Below are 17,197 nucleotides of genomic sequence, written 5' to 3' on the forward strand. Positions count from 1 at the left end.
TGTCAGTTGAGCTCCGGTCTATGTGTTAAGCAGAAGGTTCTCTACTCTTTCTGACCTTGGCAGACTCTCCTGTTTAGTAAAAATATAACCTGCCCATGGATACATCAGCCAGCGTTTATAGTCCTGGGCTCCTAGTCACGCGAAACGGGGTAGGAGCACTGCGCTGGTCCCGGTAACCCACAGTCTGTTGAAAAGACTCATAGTCTGGACAACTTAAATTATAATTTTAAAAATTGGTACTGGCAATAGATGCATCAGGAGTCATTCTAAGCTGGTGAGGCAAGAAGTGAATTGGTTTTAAAGACTGGACTGTAATCAGTGGGGACGAGGAAGAGCTGGGGTGGGCGGTCGGGGGGAGCCTGTTTACAGGACAGTGACGAGCCAGGCCAGGCTGGCCAAGGGCGCCTTTTGGAACGTAGAGGCCTGGGGCCTGGTGGGAGGTGAGATGTGAAACGTCAGGAGCAAGTTTAGAGGGCCTTTGGTAAGCAGTAGAAGGATAATCTAGGGTTTGGGGCAGGGTAGGATCTGCACTGCCTTTCTTTTTTTTTTTTTTCTGTCTTTATTTTTTTAATGTTACATTCGAAAAATATGAGTTCCCCATATACCCTCCACCCCCCTCACCCCACTCCTCCCATAACTACAACCTCCTCCATCATCATGGGACATTCATTTGCACTTGGCGAATACATCTCTGAGCACTGCTGCACCACATGGTCAATGGTCCACATTATAGTTTACACTCTCCCCCAGTCCACCCAGTGGGCCATGGGAGGACACACAATGTCCGGTAACTGTCCCTGCAATACCACCCAGGACAGCTCCAAGTCCTGAAAATGCCCCCACATCACGTCTCTTCTTCCCACTTCCTACCCTCAGCAGCTACCATGGCCACTTTCTCCACATCAATGCTACATTTTCTTCGATTATAATCACAATAGTTCATGAATAGAATATCAGTAAGTCCACTCTAATCCACACTCTATTCCTCCATCCTGTGGACCCTGGAATGGTTGTGTCCACTCCACATCTACATCAAGAAGGGGCTTAGATTCCACATGGATGCTGGATGCAATCCTCCTGCTTTCAGTTGTAGGCACTCTTGGCTCTCTGGTGTGGTGGTTGCACTGCCTTTCAAAGAGATTATTCTGGTAGCAGTGGAATGAGAGGGCAGTCACAGGACAGAGAAAGAACAAACTGGATGATTGACTTAGCAGGACCTGAGGCGGTAAGGGCGTGACCAGGGTGTTGCAGTAGGAATTGTGCAGAAGGGTCAGAAAGACAGGAAGCGTTGTTAAATGTTACTAAATCTGGCTAATTAAACGCAGGGACAGTAGCAATCAAAGTGACCAAAAAAGATATCAGCCACAGACAAAGACAAGCCTAAAGGGATCATCCATGATTTTCAGATGGAGACTTGAGTTGCAGAAGAGGACTCTGGCTCTGTCAGAGAGAGGGCAGTTGTATGGATTGAGCCTGGAACCTGAGTCGGGAATAGCCTTTCTGTTGCTCCAGAAACACAGCGGGGTACCATGTTGGTGGACGGTGATTTCACGGGTGTAAATTTGGGTCAGCAGAAGAAAACATTTTTTATGATTTGATAAATCAAAGAGGTGGAACAGACTCCCAGAGATGAAGGTGAACTCTCCTTTACGTTGGTGTTTACCACTGATAACGGCAAAAATCAAAAAAGGGCACGTCTCAATTCATAAGATTCCTTTGTTGAGTGGGAGGGTGAACTAGCTCTACGTAAAAGGTCCCGATTCTATTATCTAATCTAAGCCTAAGCTGTATGCTCATTCCCTGAGCTGTGAGAAATAAGTTATCATGCCATATTTTTATGAGCATACCTGTCAGGACTCTTAGTCGCAAATCACAGAAACCTGACAAACTCATTTGAGAGAAAAGGCAATTTATTGACACACCTAGCTGAAAAGCCCAGGATTACTACTGGTCCCAGGGACTCAAGCAATGTGATCTGAATATAGGTTGGAGTCATCTCTTGGCTCTGCTTTCCTTTGGCTCCATTCTTGGGCAGTTTCCTGTCCACAAGATGGAATGGCTGCCAGCAGCTTCAGGCTGCATCCTCTCCACAATAACCCCAGCAGAGAACTTGCTCCTTTCATTCCAGCAGATCCAACGGAAGTCCTGAATCCACCTCTCACTGGCAATACCGAGTCCAGTACTCATCTCTGAACCAGTCAGGGTGTCCAGCTGCTTGGGCTTGGCTCGTTGGCTTGGAGCTCGAGGGGAATGAGCCCAACTCAAGCCCCTGGGTCGAGAGCAGAGGAGGGTCGCTTCTCCAAGAGAAAAAGAAGTGAATTCTGGGTAGGGAAAACCAGCAGTCACGCAGCAGGGCCTGAGCCGTTCCGGGTGGCCTGGGTGGCCTGGGCCGCAGATGTGCACTTCCATTCCCATCGTTACTCCTCAGCCACATCTCCCCTCGACGCCAGCCTCCCCACTAAGTCATCTTAGTGAAGATGCCACGGTGAGTGCTCAACGTTTGGGCAAGTGGGTCATCCTAGAATCTGAGCACCGGACAGAATAAGGAAAGTGACGACCCGAGAGTGAGGCCGCTGGGGCTGGCAGTCGGCCGTGGCTCCCCGGCTCTCCGGTGGTGGACCGAGCCCGGATCCCAGGTGCGCCAACGCCCGAGCCTGTGCTTGTGCTGCTTCCTGGAGCTGCCTCTCTGGAGAGTGACAGCAAGAAAAAGTCCCTGTTTGGATCGAAGGGCAATTTCTCTACTTCGGATATTCCTTATAGTGTAAATAGAAAGAACAACGGATGTGTTCATACTGAGACTGATGTTTCTTTTCTCAATAAATAATTTTCCAAATAAGTAAGGTATCTGCTCTCTGGCACTAAAACTAGAAGAAAAAGTAGGCCAGGCTACCGTTTATGGGCTTGTGTAGCCAACCGCGTGAGGTCACAGGACTCGGCAGAAGAAGCAGGCCCAGTTTGGGGAAGATCTCGCCTCACGTCACTGGGCACTGTTCACGGATCTTTGTATTTTCTCTTTAGAATCAGGTCCAGAGAATCATCCCATTGAACTCTTACCACCCCTTTGCTAAGGAGAACGCAAGCACAGGCTCGCATCTTCAAGGGGCTCTTAGAGAAAGGAGGACTCGCAGCCGAGGGTCCTGCCCTTCTGAGGTACCTCAGGAGGCCACGTGTCCAGCTCCCTGCTTCCGGGCAGATGCCTGTCGAGCGTTCTAAGAGAAATTGCTCCATCATTTGCGATGGAGAGAAGGTTCCCTTCCTGGGCTAAAGATGTGGGCTGGACTTCAAAGCCGGGGATGGGGCTGAGGGGGTGTATGTGTCCTAGGACAGGGCGGGGAGGCGAGTCAGGAGAAATGAGGACAGGGAGAGAGGGTAGTCAGACTGGCCGACGCCTGGCTCCTCTTCTGAGCACCTCAGGCCAGGCTGAGTGGAGGCCAGCGCGGCTCTGTGTCCACTGGTTGCTAACGTGGGGAAGGGAGAACCTGGAAAGAATGGAGCTGGCAGCAAGAAAGGTTTGAGTAAGCTGGCATTTCCTAGACCTTCTGCCTTTCAGTCTCTTCCAGGAACTCCTGGGGGAAGGCCCCAGAAGCTTCCAAACTCCTCAGCCTGTTACAGACTCGGGGGCTGCCTCCTGTAGCTGACACGTGCCCCCGGGGCCTAACCTCTAGGAGAGCCTCAGCCCAGGAGCCCTCAGCCCTTGAGGAGCGGAGGAGACAGCTGCGCTCAGGCGGTGAAGTCACGTCTGTGAGCAGAGGATGTTAGCAGGTTTTCTCCACCAAGGGGTTGCCCACACAAACAGGAGCCGCTGGCTGTCCAGCCTCGCGGCCTGACTGCAGCTGCCTCTGCCTCCTCTTGAATCCCGGAAACTGGCCTCGACTGTGGCTGGAAGTCCTGTGTAAGGAGAGCATTCCATGCCGAATGTTAAGGCGACGGACTTGGCTTCTCGGAAACTCTGACTCACGCTGGTAATATTTTTTTTTTTTTTTACTTCTTGGTTTTCAGTGGTACCTGAGAGTCGTGGTAGCCAGATAACAGAGTTACCGTAGCTCACCCAGTCGAGACAATTTTTCCAAAGCATTTTACAGTACGTGAGAATAGATCATTATTTCCACATTGTAGATGGCCAAACTGAGAAAGGAAAGGTACCTAACGCTGTATTTGGCAGACCTGGATTTCTGGTTCCCAGACCTGTACTTGAAGGGAAAACTATAAGGGATCATCAATTCTAGACCTCACAAGCACCTTTCTCAAGGAAGAAATAAACAAACCTCCTGCCATTATAAAACTGAAAACTTCCAAGGTCCTGCTGAAAGCGTCGCCAGGAGTTAAGAGTGGGCACCATGGAGTAGACCCCCTGGGTTCACTTCCAACATTGCCACTAACCAGCTGTGCAGTTTTAGGTAAATCACTGAATCTCCCGGTCTCCGATTCCTCAGCTGTGAAATATGAAGGCTAATATTACCTACCTCACAGGGCTGCTGAGAAAATTAGATGATTTCATATATGCACGTGCTACGGCCCAGTACCTCTTGTCTGACTAGTAAGCCTTTGGCAAATCTTCGCTACGACTGTAATTGCAGGCATGCAGAGGAAGGAGTCAGCCCATGGGAGGCCTGGTTCCAGGTGAGAAGCCTGGAAGAAGTGGTATAGGAGGAGTTCGAATGCCATTTAGTCAGAATGAGAGAATATTTTATAGCATGGAGACTTCTCAGCCTGCAGGTTCTTGAGATGATGTATGGTAAGTGCAAGGTACTGATGTAGTATAGAGCAGGCTGAGACCCCCTTGTTAGCTCTTTGTTGCTGTTGTTGTTTACAGAAAAACCCTTTCCTTTCCTATAAATGAAATCCCATCCATTAGTTTCAATACAATTTTTTTAGGAGGTACTGAGATCAAACCCAGGACCTCGTACATGGGAAGCAGGCTCTCAACCGCTGAGCTATATCTGTTCCCCAATGAGTTATGTTTTTTGGTTGGTTGGTTGGTTTTGTTTCTAGGAGGTACTGGGGATCAAACCCAGGACCTCAAGGATGGGAAGCAGGCGCTCAACCACTTGAGCTACATCCTCTCACTTACATACATATTAATTATGTGCATTAAGGGAAGCTGGGAGGGAAGGAGAGTTGCAGAGAGGCATAACTTTTTTAATGGAAAATGGTCATTTGCACGGTCTGCTGCCCAAAAAACCCTCTGAAATTGATGACCATGCCATTACCGGATCCCTAACAGCAGGGGAGCCATCTTAAAATGAGTTTATGCAGGGCAGACTTTTATGAGGTCACTCTCCTTTTCTGTGTTCACTGAAATGATGCTTCTCGCATAGAAAAAATACCTGAAACCTAAGGAAGAAGTGGTGGAATGGTCAGAGAAGAAGGTTCCTAGGAATAGCTCTTATTGATAACATGTCACCATGTTATCCTTGGCATCACAAGGTTGAGCTATGAATGATAAAAATGCAATTTAAAATAATTGTTCTTTTCAAATCAAGGGACGTAGAAAGCATGAGGGATCTGGGGACTTGGCTGTTCATTTCTCACACATGCTACTGTGGAAGGGAGAGGCTTTGCAGAAACAACCTTGGGATTTAGATGTGGCTGTAACTTGTTCATTTAGCAGCTACTTTTTGAGGGTCAGCCCCTAAAAAGGATGGCACATCCTTGGAAGCCACAGGTAGCCCTAAAACGGTGCGCAGAGTTTCACAGGAAACTGGACACAGCAGGTCCACTTTAGAATCTATTTTGATTTTCTCTTTGGCTCCAGCTCGCATTGCTCAGGGACTTGGGTCAAGCCCCTTGGCCGATACATGCGTAATAAGGTATAGACTGAGGTTTGCTGGGAAGAGAGCTGGGAAGGTTTGCTGGGAAGAGAGCTGCCAGAGCGGCTGAAAGGTGTTTTTGCTATGAGCTTTGGGATTCTGACAGGCTAAGGATGGAATATTGGACAGATTTTTCCAGAAAGCTCATTATTTCAGGACCGTGGGCAGGGATTGCAGCCCCAGGGGGACTCTGTCCTCAGCTGCCCGTGCCTCAGCCTCCAGCCTCCAGCCTCCCCACTTCCCCCGAATCCGGGAGTGTCCCAGGAGCCTTTCCTCAGGGAGCACAGCCACCATCCTCAGCTCCCCAGCCCTGGAATTCTCCTGGAGCCAGTCCTGCGGCAGCTTTGTGGACGGTCATCGACGCGTATTCCCAGCATTGTTCTCTAAAGGTGCGCAGTGCCAGCCAGTCCAAACCTCAGATCCGATTCACCCTCCTTGCCCATTCACCCCGCAAGCCCTCCCTGAGAATTCTGCCTGGTACTGGACGTAACTCCAGAGAGGCTGAATAATACCTGCTTGTGGACCTGACATCTAGAGAGAGAGACAAATACGAGAACCTGCGACAGCACAAATGGAAGAGAGCGGGGACAGGGTTAGAGCACGAGGTAGGGCTCGAGGTAGGGCTCTAGGTAGGGCTCTAGGTGGGGTGCCCCAGGGTAACACGAGGCTGGGGCCGCATGCAGGTGTCAGGCTGCAGCAGGGGGAGGCAGTGGACACTTTAAGCAGGGAATTGATGTGAGGTGGTTCACACAGAAGACGTTATGTGCGGAAACTGAGTAAGGTGTGGCTGCTGCTCTTGGCCCTCTCGGGGGGCTGGTCCAACGGAAGGTGGGGTTGGAATCAGGCTCCAAGCCTGGGGACCCTGCCGGGAGCCCTCTTGCCCCTCGGAGCCCTATTTGGAACTCTTCCCTTACTTACCTAACGGGGTTGTTTTGAGGAACCCATACATTGTTAGGTTTGGAGGGAAGCCGAGAAAGGGATACGTTTTGGAAATCAGACTGGGAGCCCAGGGTCGGTGTAAACAAAGCCTTTAACGAGCTTAGCAAACGGGCTTCCTCGGAGACTGGCAGCAGCAGCCAGGGCGGGGCTAGACTAGGAAGGGCTGGTTTGTGATGGTTTGTGATAGCTTTGCTCTTGTAAGGTCAGGGTGGGATAACTCTTACCGTCGTCGTAGTTGCCTTCAGCGCCTCAGGTGTGGGCTGCTGCTTTTCTGTTGACCGGAAGGGCGGCAGCAGGGAATGTGCACCTGCAGGGGAGGGAGGGGGCGGTGGGAGGAGCAGGACGGGAGCCCTGGGCCTAATATCCCAGACACTTTTTTCTTTTTTCTTTCTTCTGTAGCTACTTCCTGCTGATCGGAGCATAGAGCTGTCCCTAAGGGTCATCTTGTGCCAGGGGTTTCTCTTTCCCAGCCTTTTTACCTGTAGGTTAGGGAAAGGGCATTTTTCTATATACTCTACAGAAGCGGAAGTGGGCATTTTATGTTCTTACATTTTACTTCAGTGCCCCTTTCACATTCCATTCTATGTGCAAATGTTTTGAGATCTTACCTAAACAGTTAGGGCATTGAAATAACCTATACACGACATTGAACATTAATGCCTGACAGTGAAATTTACATAATTTGGTGGGTAACTATCTCATGTTACAGATTTCTTTTTGTTATTTCATACAGACGGACAGATTTTGCTGGTGTAACAGGATACAAGCAATACTTTCATTAGTAGATGACAAAGTACCAGGTAGAGGGACTTTATGAGAAGCTTTCTAAGACAATATATTTTTCTATTTCTAAATTTAAAAATCAGTTTAGAAGAGTTTATGTAAACACATAGATTTCAGCAGGGAGTAGGAGACTTTAGGTTATTAACTGTGGTTTCATAACAATGTTTCAGGTGCCTTTCATTTCTTATGGACTAAGATTCCCAACTAGTGAGGCTGCATAAGCCATTGCTATGGCTAAAATGACCTCATTTTTCCCAGTTTGTGTAGTTTGAGACATAGGCAACAATAAATTATTACTACTTTTCATTTTGGGCTGCAGGGCAGCTGGCACTTTAACTTATAACTTCAGTACCTGCATTGGTTTTACTGTTAGCACCTTAACTGGAGTGCAGATTTTAAATTTAGTTCATTGTTGTAAAGGTTCTTTATCACCTTTTATCTGTTTTATTAAAAGGCCATTCATTTTTTTTCAAATAAAACGTCCAATTACTATCCTGGTTCATAGTTTAAGAAGGTGTGAGGTGACTGGTAAATAGAGTTTTTTGGTCACTCTTAATTTGGCCTGGCATCTCATATAGGGCACTTATATTTTCCAGCTGGTTAGAAGAGTCTCATTGAAGTGTCTGTAGCTATGAAAGCATAACTTTCTTCTCCCAGGGACAGGAGGGGATTGATGTACCGTCCTTGGAGTGAGCACAATGAATACCCGTGGGTGATGTCCATGAGCTGTTGGCGAGCAACAGGCAGCAGCAAGTGTTGCCACAGGTTTCAGTAGCTTCGCTGTCTGTTTTTCTTGCAGAGCCACTCTGCTGCTCCTCAGGGCTCAGTGGTGTGGCCCTGGATCTCACAAGGGAGGCTGCTTTAACAGTCTCAAGAGGGATGTTAGAGGAGTGGGCAGGGATATGATAGACAGTTACCTGCCACTGCTGGCAGGTGTTTCAGATGTTTTTCCACAGATTTCTTCCCCACAGAGGGTGGTTTTCGACAGTTTATTGTACCTGTCTTGTTTCTAGTATTTGCAGTCCACCGCGGGACAGGGATGGCAGTTTTCAGAGTGACTGGACATTAATGGGTTAAGCCTTCTAGTTGCAGCAGGATGTGATATGCTGCACACAGTTGCTTTTTAAAGGGGCTATATTGTAATTTGGCCCTTTTCTACAATTGTGATTAAAACCCAAGTGGTGCTAGTTTAGAATGTTGCCTGCCCAAAGCCAGTATCGTTGCTGGCATGTCCAATTCACAGGGTAAGTCAAGGTTTACCCCCCTCACTGTTGGAGCCTGCGTTATTGTTTTAAAAGCAGCCTGCTGGGGTGGGGCGGGCCGGCAGGATTTCTTATTTTCCATGCACAGTTTTTCTTAATTAACACAAAAAATGGTTTTAATATCTGAGTTAAATGAGGGATAAAGCATTTTCAGTACCCCAACAACCCCAAAAAGGTCAATAATTGTTTTTTGGAGTTTGTGGTATGGGAAAACCTTATGCCTTAACAATACTTGAGTTTGACAGAGCAGCAGAACTTTGCAGTTTGTTCTGTTTGCTTATTTCAGGCTTTCAAGATAAGATATCATTGTGTCTGGTGTTTCTTTTAATTCTGAAAAAGAATTATTGGTTAACATAATATTATTAATATAATGAAATAGGGTTATAGCTACCAGTTTTTTTACGCAGCCAGATTCCTTGCTACCAGGCCAGGACAGATGAGTGGCCTATGCACACAGTCTTGGGGAAGCACTAAAATTGACGGTTGGCTTTTTCACATAAAGATGAATGCAGGCTGACTTGCTTAAGGAGATAAGAAAGTTTTACAAGTTTTAAAACAAAGTGATAGTGACATAACTGGATATTAATTTCTTGCAACAAGCTAGCAATATTTGGGACTGCTGTATACAGCAGTGGTGTTACTTTAATTTATGATAATTTACTGTTCTGTACCACCCCTGGCAGTCCCCAGTGGCCCCTCTTTTGCAGCCATAGAGCTGCTTCTTTAGCGGAAGTGGGGCAAATGAGATGAATATGAGCCAAAGCATCCACCTTTTGATTTCCAGGTGGAGAGTTTGTTTCTGTGACACATACCATTTTTAAAATAATTAAAACCATGATTAACAACATTATACTTTTATCTAATATTTTGCTGAACCATTGGTAAAATTCTAGGAATTTTATATAATCTTTAAGTATTCATATAATATTTTATTTATACACTTTGATTATTGGAGGGTTAAAGAATCCCTTTTAATTATAACAGATTGCAAACATTTTTCACTCAACTTATATCAAATGAACTTGACCATCTCATTACTTTATTTTTCACTTTTACACCTTTGCCATGCTTACATTAACTAATAGGTATTTTATTTTAGCAGTACAGGAAAAACTAGTTTCTCCATTATTTTATGAAACCTAAGATTTCTAATGGAATAGAGATTGTTTTTTCCTTACCACTACTTTAATATACAAATTGAGGTGGCTTCTGACAAGTTTTCCTGTTATGAAGTTACATTTTGTTATTATCAATTAGTTTCTGTTTAATAATGATTTTCTAGAATTAGCCATTTAAATATTTCAGTTTAAACAATGCTTTTACAAACTCCTTATAACTATTTATAACTACATAGATTACAGTTATATTATCTTAAGAAAGATGGAAGTAAAAGAACTGTGAACAGTAAAAAAAAAGAAAAGAAAATACTGAGTGAAAATGGGAAATTTTAGGTTGTATATATGTTACCAGAATAAAAATTTTAAAAAAACATAGACTATAATTAATAGTATAATTCTATAATAATATTGTTCCATCACCTGCAACAAAGGTACCATACTACTGCAAAGGGTTGATTGTTAATAATAGGGAAAACTGTGTGTGTGTGTGTGGTGGCTTATATGGGAACTCTGTACTTTCTGCATGATTTTTCTGAACACCTACAACTTCTTTAATTAAAAAAAATGAAAAAAATATATATATAAGCTGTTCAGGTAGTGGACCAACATCTTGCCCATACTAATACTAAATACTAGAAAGCAGCATTTTTTTATGGTATTTTTTTCTCTAGTGACCACGTCCATTCCCCCATGAAATGACTCTTGTAGAGAGGAGGAAAAGGGAGGAAGCGGCAGAGCCAAGACCTCAGCTCCTGTGAGAACTGGCCTGGGTGGTGCAGGCAGCTCAGCAGCCTGGCCTGGGGCTTTGGTGCTCAGCAGACAGTTAGGTCGAGTTAGGTCGGCCCACCAACCACGTGCAGCACCAGAAGGCCCCAGGTAGGCCCCTGCCTGTGGGCTTCGGGGTGTCCCCGCAGAGGTGGGGGCCCCCTCCGGCCCCTGGGAGTGGTTCCCAGGTGACTCACAGGAATAAAATGCAGAACTGGCCCCAGAGCCCATTACGTGATTCCAAGAAAGTCAAGGCCAGAGAGTATTGTGTTCTGGCTTATCTCGGGATCAAAAAGGGAAATAAGGAAAGGCTTGGCTTTCTTGTTCTCAGAACTGGAGAACTGTGGCCCTTTTCTCTCTCAACGAGAACAACTGTTGATGTGACTTGGCTTGGCAGCCAGTGAAATCACCACCAAATCCAGACTGCTAATGTCCTAGAGGGAAACCTGGTTAGGAGCCAGCTTCAGAGGGAACTTTTGGTACCCAGATCCTCTGTCTATAAAATGGAGATAAAAATAAATAGCATCTGGATAGCATAAAGATTAGATAGCCTCTAATTTACGGGTTGTCATGAAGATTAAATTGATAAATATGTGCTAGGTGCTTAGAACATTGCTTGGGGGGGGACCCCTCAAATGTAGCTAGTGTTATATTCATAATAATATCAGTTGCTGTCTGTTGCCTTATCTCCTGCCCTAGTTGGCTTATCCTCACAACCTCGTATAATATGGAGTTGCCCTTGGAAGTTTATCATTCATACAAAACCGATGCCCCCGTGCTGTGTCCTCCACACCTCTCCAGAACCACCTCTCTGTTACCTGCTCCCCACTCCCCGCTCCCGCTCCCGCTCCCCGCTCTGTGTCCGGGCATCCCCTCACTGCTTTTCCCTCCCAGAAGCTTTGCCCACGTGGCCCCCACGAGCCGGAGACGGCCACAGTTCTGAGGAGTCTAGAAACGTGCCGGTTTGCATGGCCCTTGACCGCCCTGGACCCCTTTTCACCAGTTGTGCAAATGGCAACAACACCCGCTTTGCAGGGTAGCTGAACTCTTAAGCAGAGAGCGCCGGGCATAGGGAGGTGAAACGTGGCGATTAAGCATCTGGGGAGCAGGACTGGGGACCGGGCCCATCTCCCTGGCCGGGCGGCTTCGCCTCTGTGAGCCTCAGTGTTCTGTGTTCAGGGGGGAAACAGCACCCCTGCCTCCCAGGGCTGTGGGCCTCGTGTCTGAAGTGCGGGGCAGAGAGCTTCGTGTCACCTGTTAACTGTCAGCGATTAAACGCACTGTGCGCCCCGCGCTGGGGGCTGTGCTGCTGCACGGGCCCTGCAGACCCCAGCGCCCCGACCTCTTTCCTGCAGGGCTCTACGTGCTGGTGGGAGCCGGGGCCCTGATGATGGCCGTGGGGTTCTGCGGGTGCTGTGGAGCCGTGCGGGAGTCGCAGTGTGTGCTGGGGTCGGTAAGTGGGGCGGGGTGGGGGCAGGTCCGCGGGGAGCCAGGGTTCACGGCTCCCTGGGGCCTCGGCAGCTGGCTCCCTTTCCCTGGGTCTCAGTTTCTCCGTCTTCTGCACAAGAATAAAACTATCTTTGTCCCTGTCTCATTTGGAAAGTGTGAAAATAAACGAGATCATTGGCGCGAAGATGTTTGCGGCGGAAAAGTGCCCAAGAATTTAAGGGGCTATTGTGATTTTCCTTTCTAGAAAACGGTGTTTCACAGTAGGCGAGACGGCTAAAAGATTCCTGGAGCCAGGGAAGTGCTGTGATCTACGAGAAAGCTGCTCAGTCTGAGATCAGTAATTGAACCAAAGATCCCTCTTGTGGCTTAGTTCAATGAGCAGCCTCTTAAAAAATAAATCATATCCGTCATCTGTTCCACATCCAGTGTGGCCTAAGGAGAAATGAGGAGAGTAGAGAGGCAGAAAGAAAGGTTTTTAAAATTATTATTATTTCCCCTTGGAGAGTCAGAAACAGCAATTTTATTAGCAACTTCCTTACTCATAGTGCTCTTCGGATTTTTTTCTTAACTATGGCTTCTTCTGATCCCTTGCTAGGTAAGACTTCTAACTGATTTCCTCAGCCTCCCATTCTGTGTCTCACCTACCCCACCCTCTCTGTCCTGCTGATCAGTGAGCAACTCTCTGTCTTGTTGATCACCAAGCACCTCTCTGTCTTGTTGATCACTGAGCATCTCTCTGTCTTGTTGATCACTGAGCACCTCTCTGTCTTGTTGATCACCTAGCATCTCTTTGTCTTGTTGATCACTGAGCACCTCTCTGTCTTGTTGATCACCTAGCATCTCTTTGTCTTGTTGATCACTGAGCACCTCTCTGTCTTGTTGATCACTGAGCACCTCTCTGTCTTGTTGATCACTGAGCATCTCTCTGTCTTGTTGATCACTGAGCATCTCTCTGTCTTGTTGATCACTGAGCATCTCTGTCTTGTTGATCACTGAGCATCTCTCTGTCTTGTTGATCACTGAGCACCTCTCTGTCTTGTTGATCACTGAACTTAGTTTGACCAGAGCAAACCCAAGAGACCTGAACAGAAATCTGTCCAGAAGGACATCCCAGCACGTCCACTCCCTCTTCTGCTCCTAAAGGACCACCTCCTCAGATTGATCTTCCTTCTGGGCCATGAAACCTCGAGTCACCCCTCGCCATGCCCAGACCCCACCAACTTTCTAGTACCTGGCCTTATTTTATGTTCTTTATATCACCTACTTTGCTTATCAAATAGTTACTGAGCACATAGTTGCCAGGCACTGCTCTAGGTGCTGCAATTTCTATATCATTCTCGGAAACGATCTTATTCCCTTTTTTGTTGTTTATTTACTTGTCACATCTTCCCCTCTCTAAATTCCATGACCGCAGGCCACTGGAGTCTTATCTTGTTCACCACTGTATACCCAGCATCAAGGGCAATAAGGGGTACAGAGTAAATGTTCAATAAACAACTGCTGAATGAATGAATGAATGAATGAGCCGCAAGAAAGGACTCAGCCTTTACGTCAAGGGACTCAGGAAGCAAATGCTTCCTGACTGGTTGGTTGAAACTAACAACTTTGCCTAATGCTTTTCAAATAGAACTAGAATCAAGGAGGCTAATTAAATTGAAAAGGCTTTGAATGGATGAAGTTAGTGTTTTCTCTCCTCTACAGTTTTTCACCTGCCTACTGGTGATATTTGCTGCTGAAGTAACCACTGGAGTTTTTGCTTTTATAGGCAAGGGCGTGGTGAGTAAAAATGTCTTACGTTTTGTTTTCTCTGTAATGGTTACAGTGTTCTCTTGATGGCAAAAGATATGAGAATATCGATACCCACAATGATATTAAGAAATACCAAATAACCACCAAAGTTACAGTCTAAGCAGAGCTTGCTGACTTAGAAGTCCCACACAGAACTGAGCTTTGGTGTGTATGAGCGTGGTGGCTATACATGCGCAGATTTTTCTTGTGAGACAGACCATAGTGTTCATTAGATTTATAAAAGGGTGAATGATCCAAACATAGTAAGGCTTTCCGGCTTAAGATTATCCCCTTTTGGAATGTGGGTAAGAGTTGGGTTACACACATGGGGAGGAAGGATGTGGGACGCGCTGTGCTCTCATCTCATGTTGATATTGCCATTTGTTCTTAAGGCTCGGCCTGCGCAGAGGCCGCCTCGTGGGCAAAGAATAAACCTGGCCTGCTGTGTGCTAGTGAAGCCAGTTTGGCTTTGCTGCCTTAACAGAAAAGGCTATCGGGAGAACCCACTGCAGCGGCCTTATTAGCTGGGTAAAACTCAGGGTGTGAAAGAGAAGAAAGGAAAAGGCAGAGGAGGAAGAATGGAGCTTTACGTTTATGTATTTTTGATAAGTCCATGTACCATCAGTGTTGTGCTTATGAACTTCTTTTAGACTAGAAAAAAATGTAAATATGTAGAATAAGTAACCGTCACCTCCTTTGGAATGTTTCTAAAGTAGCCGGTAATATTTGTAGGTTAGCATAAATTCAGGTCCAGTTAAAAGTAGAATCGGATCTTAGGACTTTCTGAAATCTTTTTGGATTTGGGGTCATGGGCCTTTACACTAACAAAGCATTTATTAAGCTTTCTATGATATTTCAGGCTATACGACATGTTCAGACCATGTATGAAGAGGCTTACAATGATTACCTGAAAGACAGGGAAAAGGGAAACGGGACCCTCGTTACCTTCCACTCAGCAGTGAGTACGTTTACTTCTTTCTGAAATGACAGTCTTTTTCTAAAGAGTATGCGTGAGCCAGGATCTCGCTAATCATCTTGATTAAGAATAACATAAATTCAGTGAAGCCAAGCAACAGCATCATATTTTATTCCTGGCGTATGTTATGCGCAGGGCCCTAGGAAAGAAAGAGGCCCAACGCACAGCGTTCGCAAGAAGCCGGGATACGTGCCCCAAACAGATAAAGGAGCAGAACAAGAACACAGAGAAAGCAGCGCCCCCACCCCAAGCCCCCCATGTCACGTTCTCTCAGGGGTAGCATTGTGGTGCCACAGAAATAACCAGGACATCTCAAGTCAGAAGCACTCATCTCCAGCTGCAGCTGTGCCCCTCGACAGCCTGGTGACCTCGCACAAGTTACTTAACTTCCCTAGTATTCTCTTCAGCTTCCTCATTTGTAAATGAAGGGTCCCCTGAGCCCACCGTGCTCCCGCTCTCCTCTAAGTTTCCGTGAGAATGTTGCGAGCAGTTAATGGAGGAAGGCTTTAAGAGGAGCAGGAGCAGAGTTGGGCTGCTTTCCTAAACCCCGTGAGGTGGAGAAGTAGCTCTGACCTCCCAGGCCGAGGATTTCCAGGTAGCCCCGTTCTTCTCATGGCAGGAATGTCCTGGAAGGGCCACCAGATGAGCTGCCAGCCGTTTATACCGCTTAGCCTCAGCTGCCCCAAGGACTCAAGCAGTCCACAGGTTGCTTTGTCTTTAGAGGGCCAGCCCCAAGGCAGGGCACCTGCTTGCCGGCCAGCGTTCACGCCCTGGACTTCCGGCCCTGGGGTCCACCGCGGCCACTTCTCCTTCCCAGTTAATGAGCCCTTCCTGACGCTCATAACACTTAAGCTAACTTACTCCCAGTCTGGAAGAAAGGGTTCAAAGACCCAAGTTCTGTCCAAATGCAGCAGTCTACACAGACCCTTGTCAATTCGCTTGCTGCCTTGTTTGGCTTGCCTTGAGTCACTTGCTATCACAAAACTGGGACAGCTTTAGAAGAGTCATTTTTTTGTTGGTAGGCTTTGCTAGCACAATTGTGTGATTCTTTGCTCTCTTTCCAGAAAAGACAATTTGAGTTGCCGTGACGAGGCCTCCTAACTGCTTTTGCTGCTTCAGCCACTCCGGTTAAAAGCCATGATGCCCAGACTTGTAGCTGCTACTTCTCCCTCTCATGACCTAAACTCTCTTTTCTGACTCTCTAGTTCCAGTGCTGTGGAAAAGAAAGCTCCGACCAAGTCCAACCCACATGTCCAAAGGAGCTTCTAGCACACAAGGTAAGCAGCTCTCCCGGGATTCCTACCCTTCCAGGAGTGAAAACAGTTCTTGCCCTCAGGGTGGAGAGAAGGAGGCTCAGGTCCTACCTCTGGGGCCCTCTCCAGCCGCCCTGTGCCTCAGCTTCATTCTGTGCAATGGAAGCACTGTAAGCTGAGTCATGTTCTCCTGGTTCCTTGGGGAACGATGGATGCTGATGTGCCATAACAGTGCCCAGTACTGATGGCTTTAATTCAGGTCACCACGCCTGGAGCCCCCACACCTCTCCATGGGAGTCACAGCACTGACAAATGCTCATCTCTCAGGTGCTGTGCGTCAGGCACTATGGTACGCTCTGGGAACGTGAAAATGAAAAAGAGCTGGTCCTGCCCTCAGCAGCTTCTGAAGGGAGGCCGTGCTCTGACAGGAGTCTGGGGGGTGCAGTGGAGACGCAGTGCAGTTAGGAAAGGCTCCATCGAGGAGCCGTCCCTGAGCCGAGTTTTGACTGGGGAAGGTCATGCCAGGCCCAGAAAGCAGCAAGTTTCAGGTTGAAACTCAAGGATTGCAGGTGTCCAAAGGGAACAGTGAGCGATAGTTTTGGAGAGCTCGGCAAAGGCATGATTTCACATCCAGAGGTTTGGGGGAGCTATTGCTTTTAGCAGAGGGTTGATGTAATCCATCCTGCATTTTAGAAAGATACTCAGGCTGCTGGGTGTGAGGAGTGAAAGAGAAGTTTGGAGGGACACCTCTAAAGTGGCACTGTGGTCACCCCAGACAGAGAAGATGAGAGGCTACAGCAAGTCACCAGCAGTGGGGATAAAATGGAACAGCAGATTCAAGAGGCATTCAGGAGGGAAAATCCACAAAACTAGGTGACTTATTGGGTGTAAGGGGGAAATGAAAGGGAGGAGGCTAAGATTTCCAAATTTCTGTTTGGGTGTCCAGGTAGGTAGATGTTCCACTCATTGAGAAGCAAAAATAGAAAAAGGAGCAGATCCTGGGGACAGATGGCTGTTTTAGTTTTGGTCAAAATGTGATTTCAGTGCCTGTGCC

The 17,197-nt window shown here is 47.1% G+C and overlaps 1 protein-coding gene across 1 annotated transcript in view; it reads left to right on the forward strand.

Moving 5' to 3' along the window:
- Positions 1-17,197, forward strand: part of TSPAN2 (tetraspanin 2) — a 47,083-nt gene that overhangs the window by 19,077 nt on the left and 10,809 nt on the right. Inside the window, exons 3-6 of the mRNA XM_004462944.5 lie at positions 12,033-12,130; positions 13,828-13,902; positions 14,774-14,872; positions 16,096-16,167. Coding sequence (XP_004463001.1) covers positions 12,033-12,130; positions 13,828-13,902; positions 14,774-14,872; positions 16,096-16,167 — 344 coding nt within the window. The remainder of the gene's footprint in view (positions 1-12,032; positions 12,131-13,827; positions 13,903-14,773; positions 14,873-16,095; positions 16,168-17,197) is intronic.

This window comes from Dasypus novemcinctus, chromosome 9 (genome assembly GCF_030445035.2).
Source record: "Dasypus novemcinctus isolate mDasNov1 chromosome 9, mDasNov1.1.hap2, whole genome shotgun sequence".
NCBI classification, from domain to species: domain Eukaryota; kingdom Metazoa; phylum Chordata; class Mammalia; order Cingulata; family Dasypodidae; genus Dasypus; species Dasypus novemcinctus.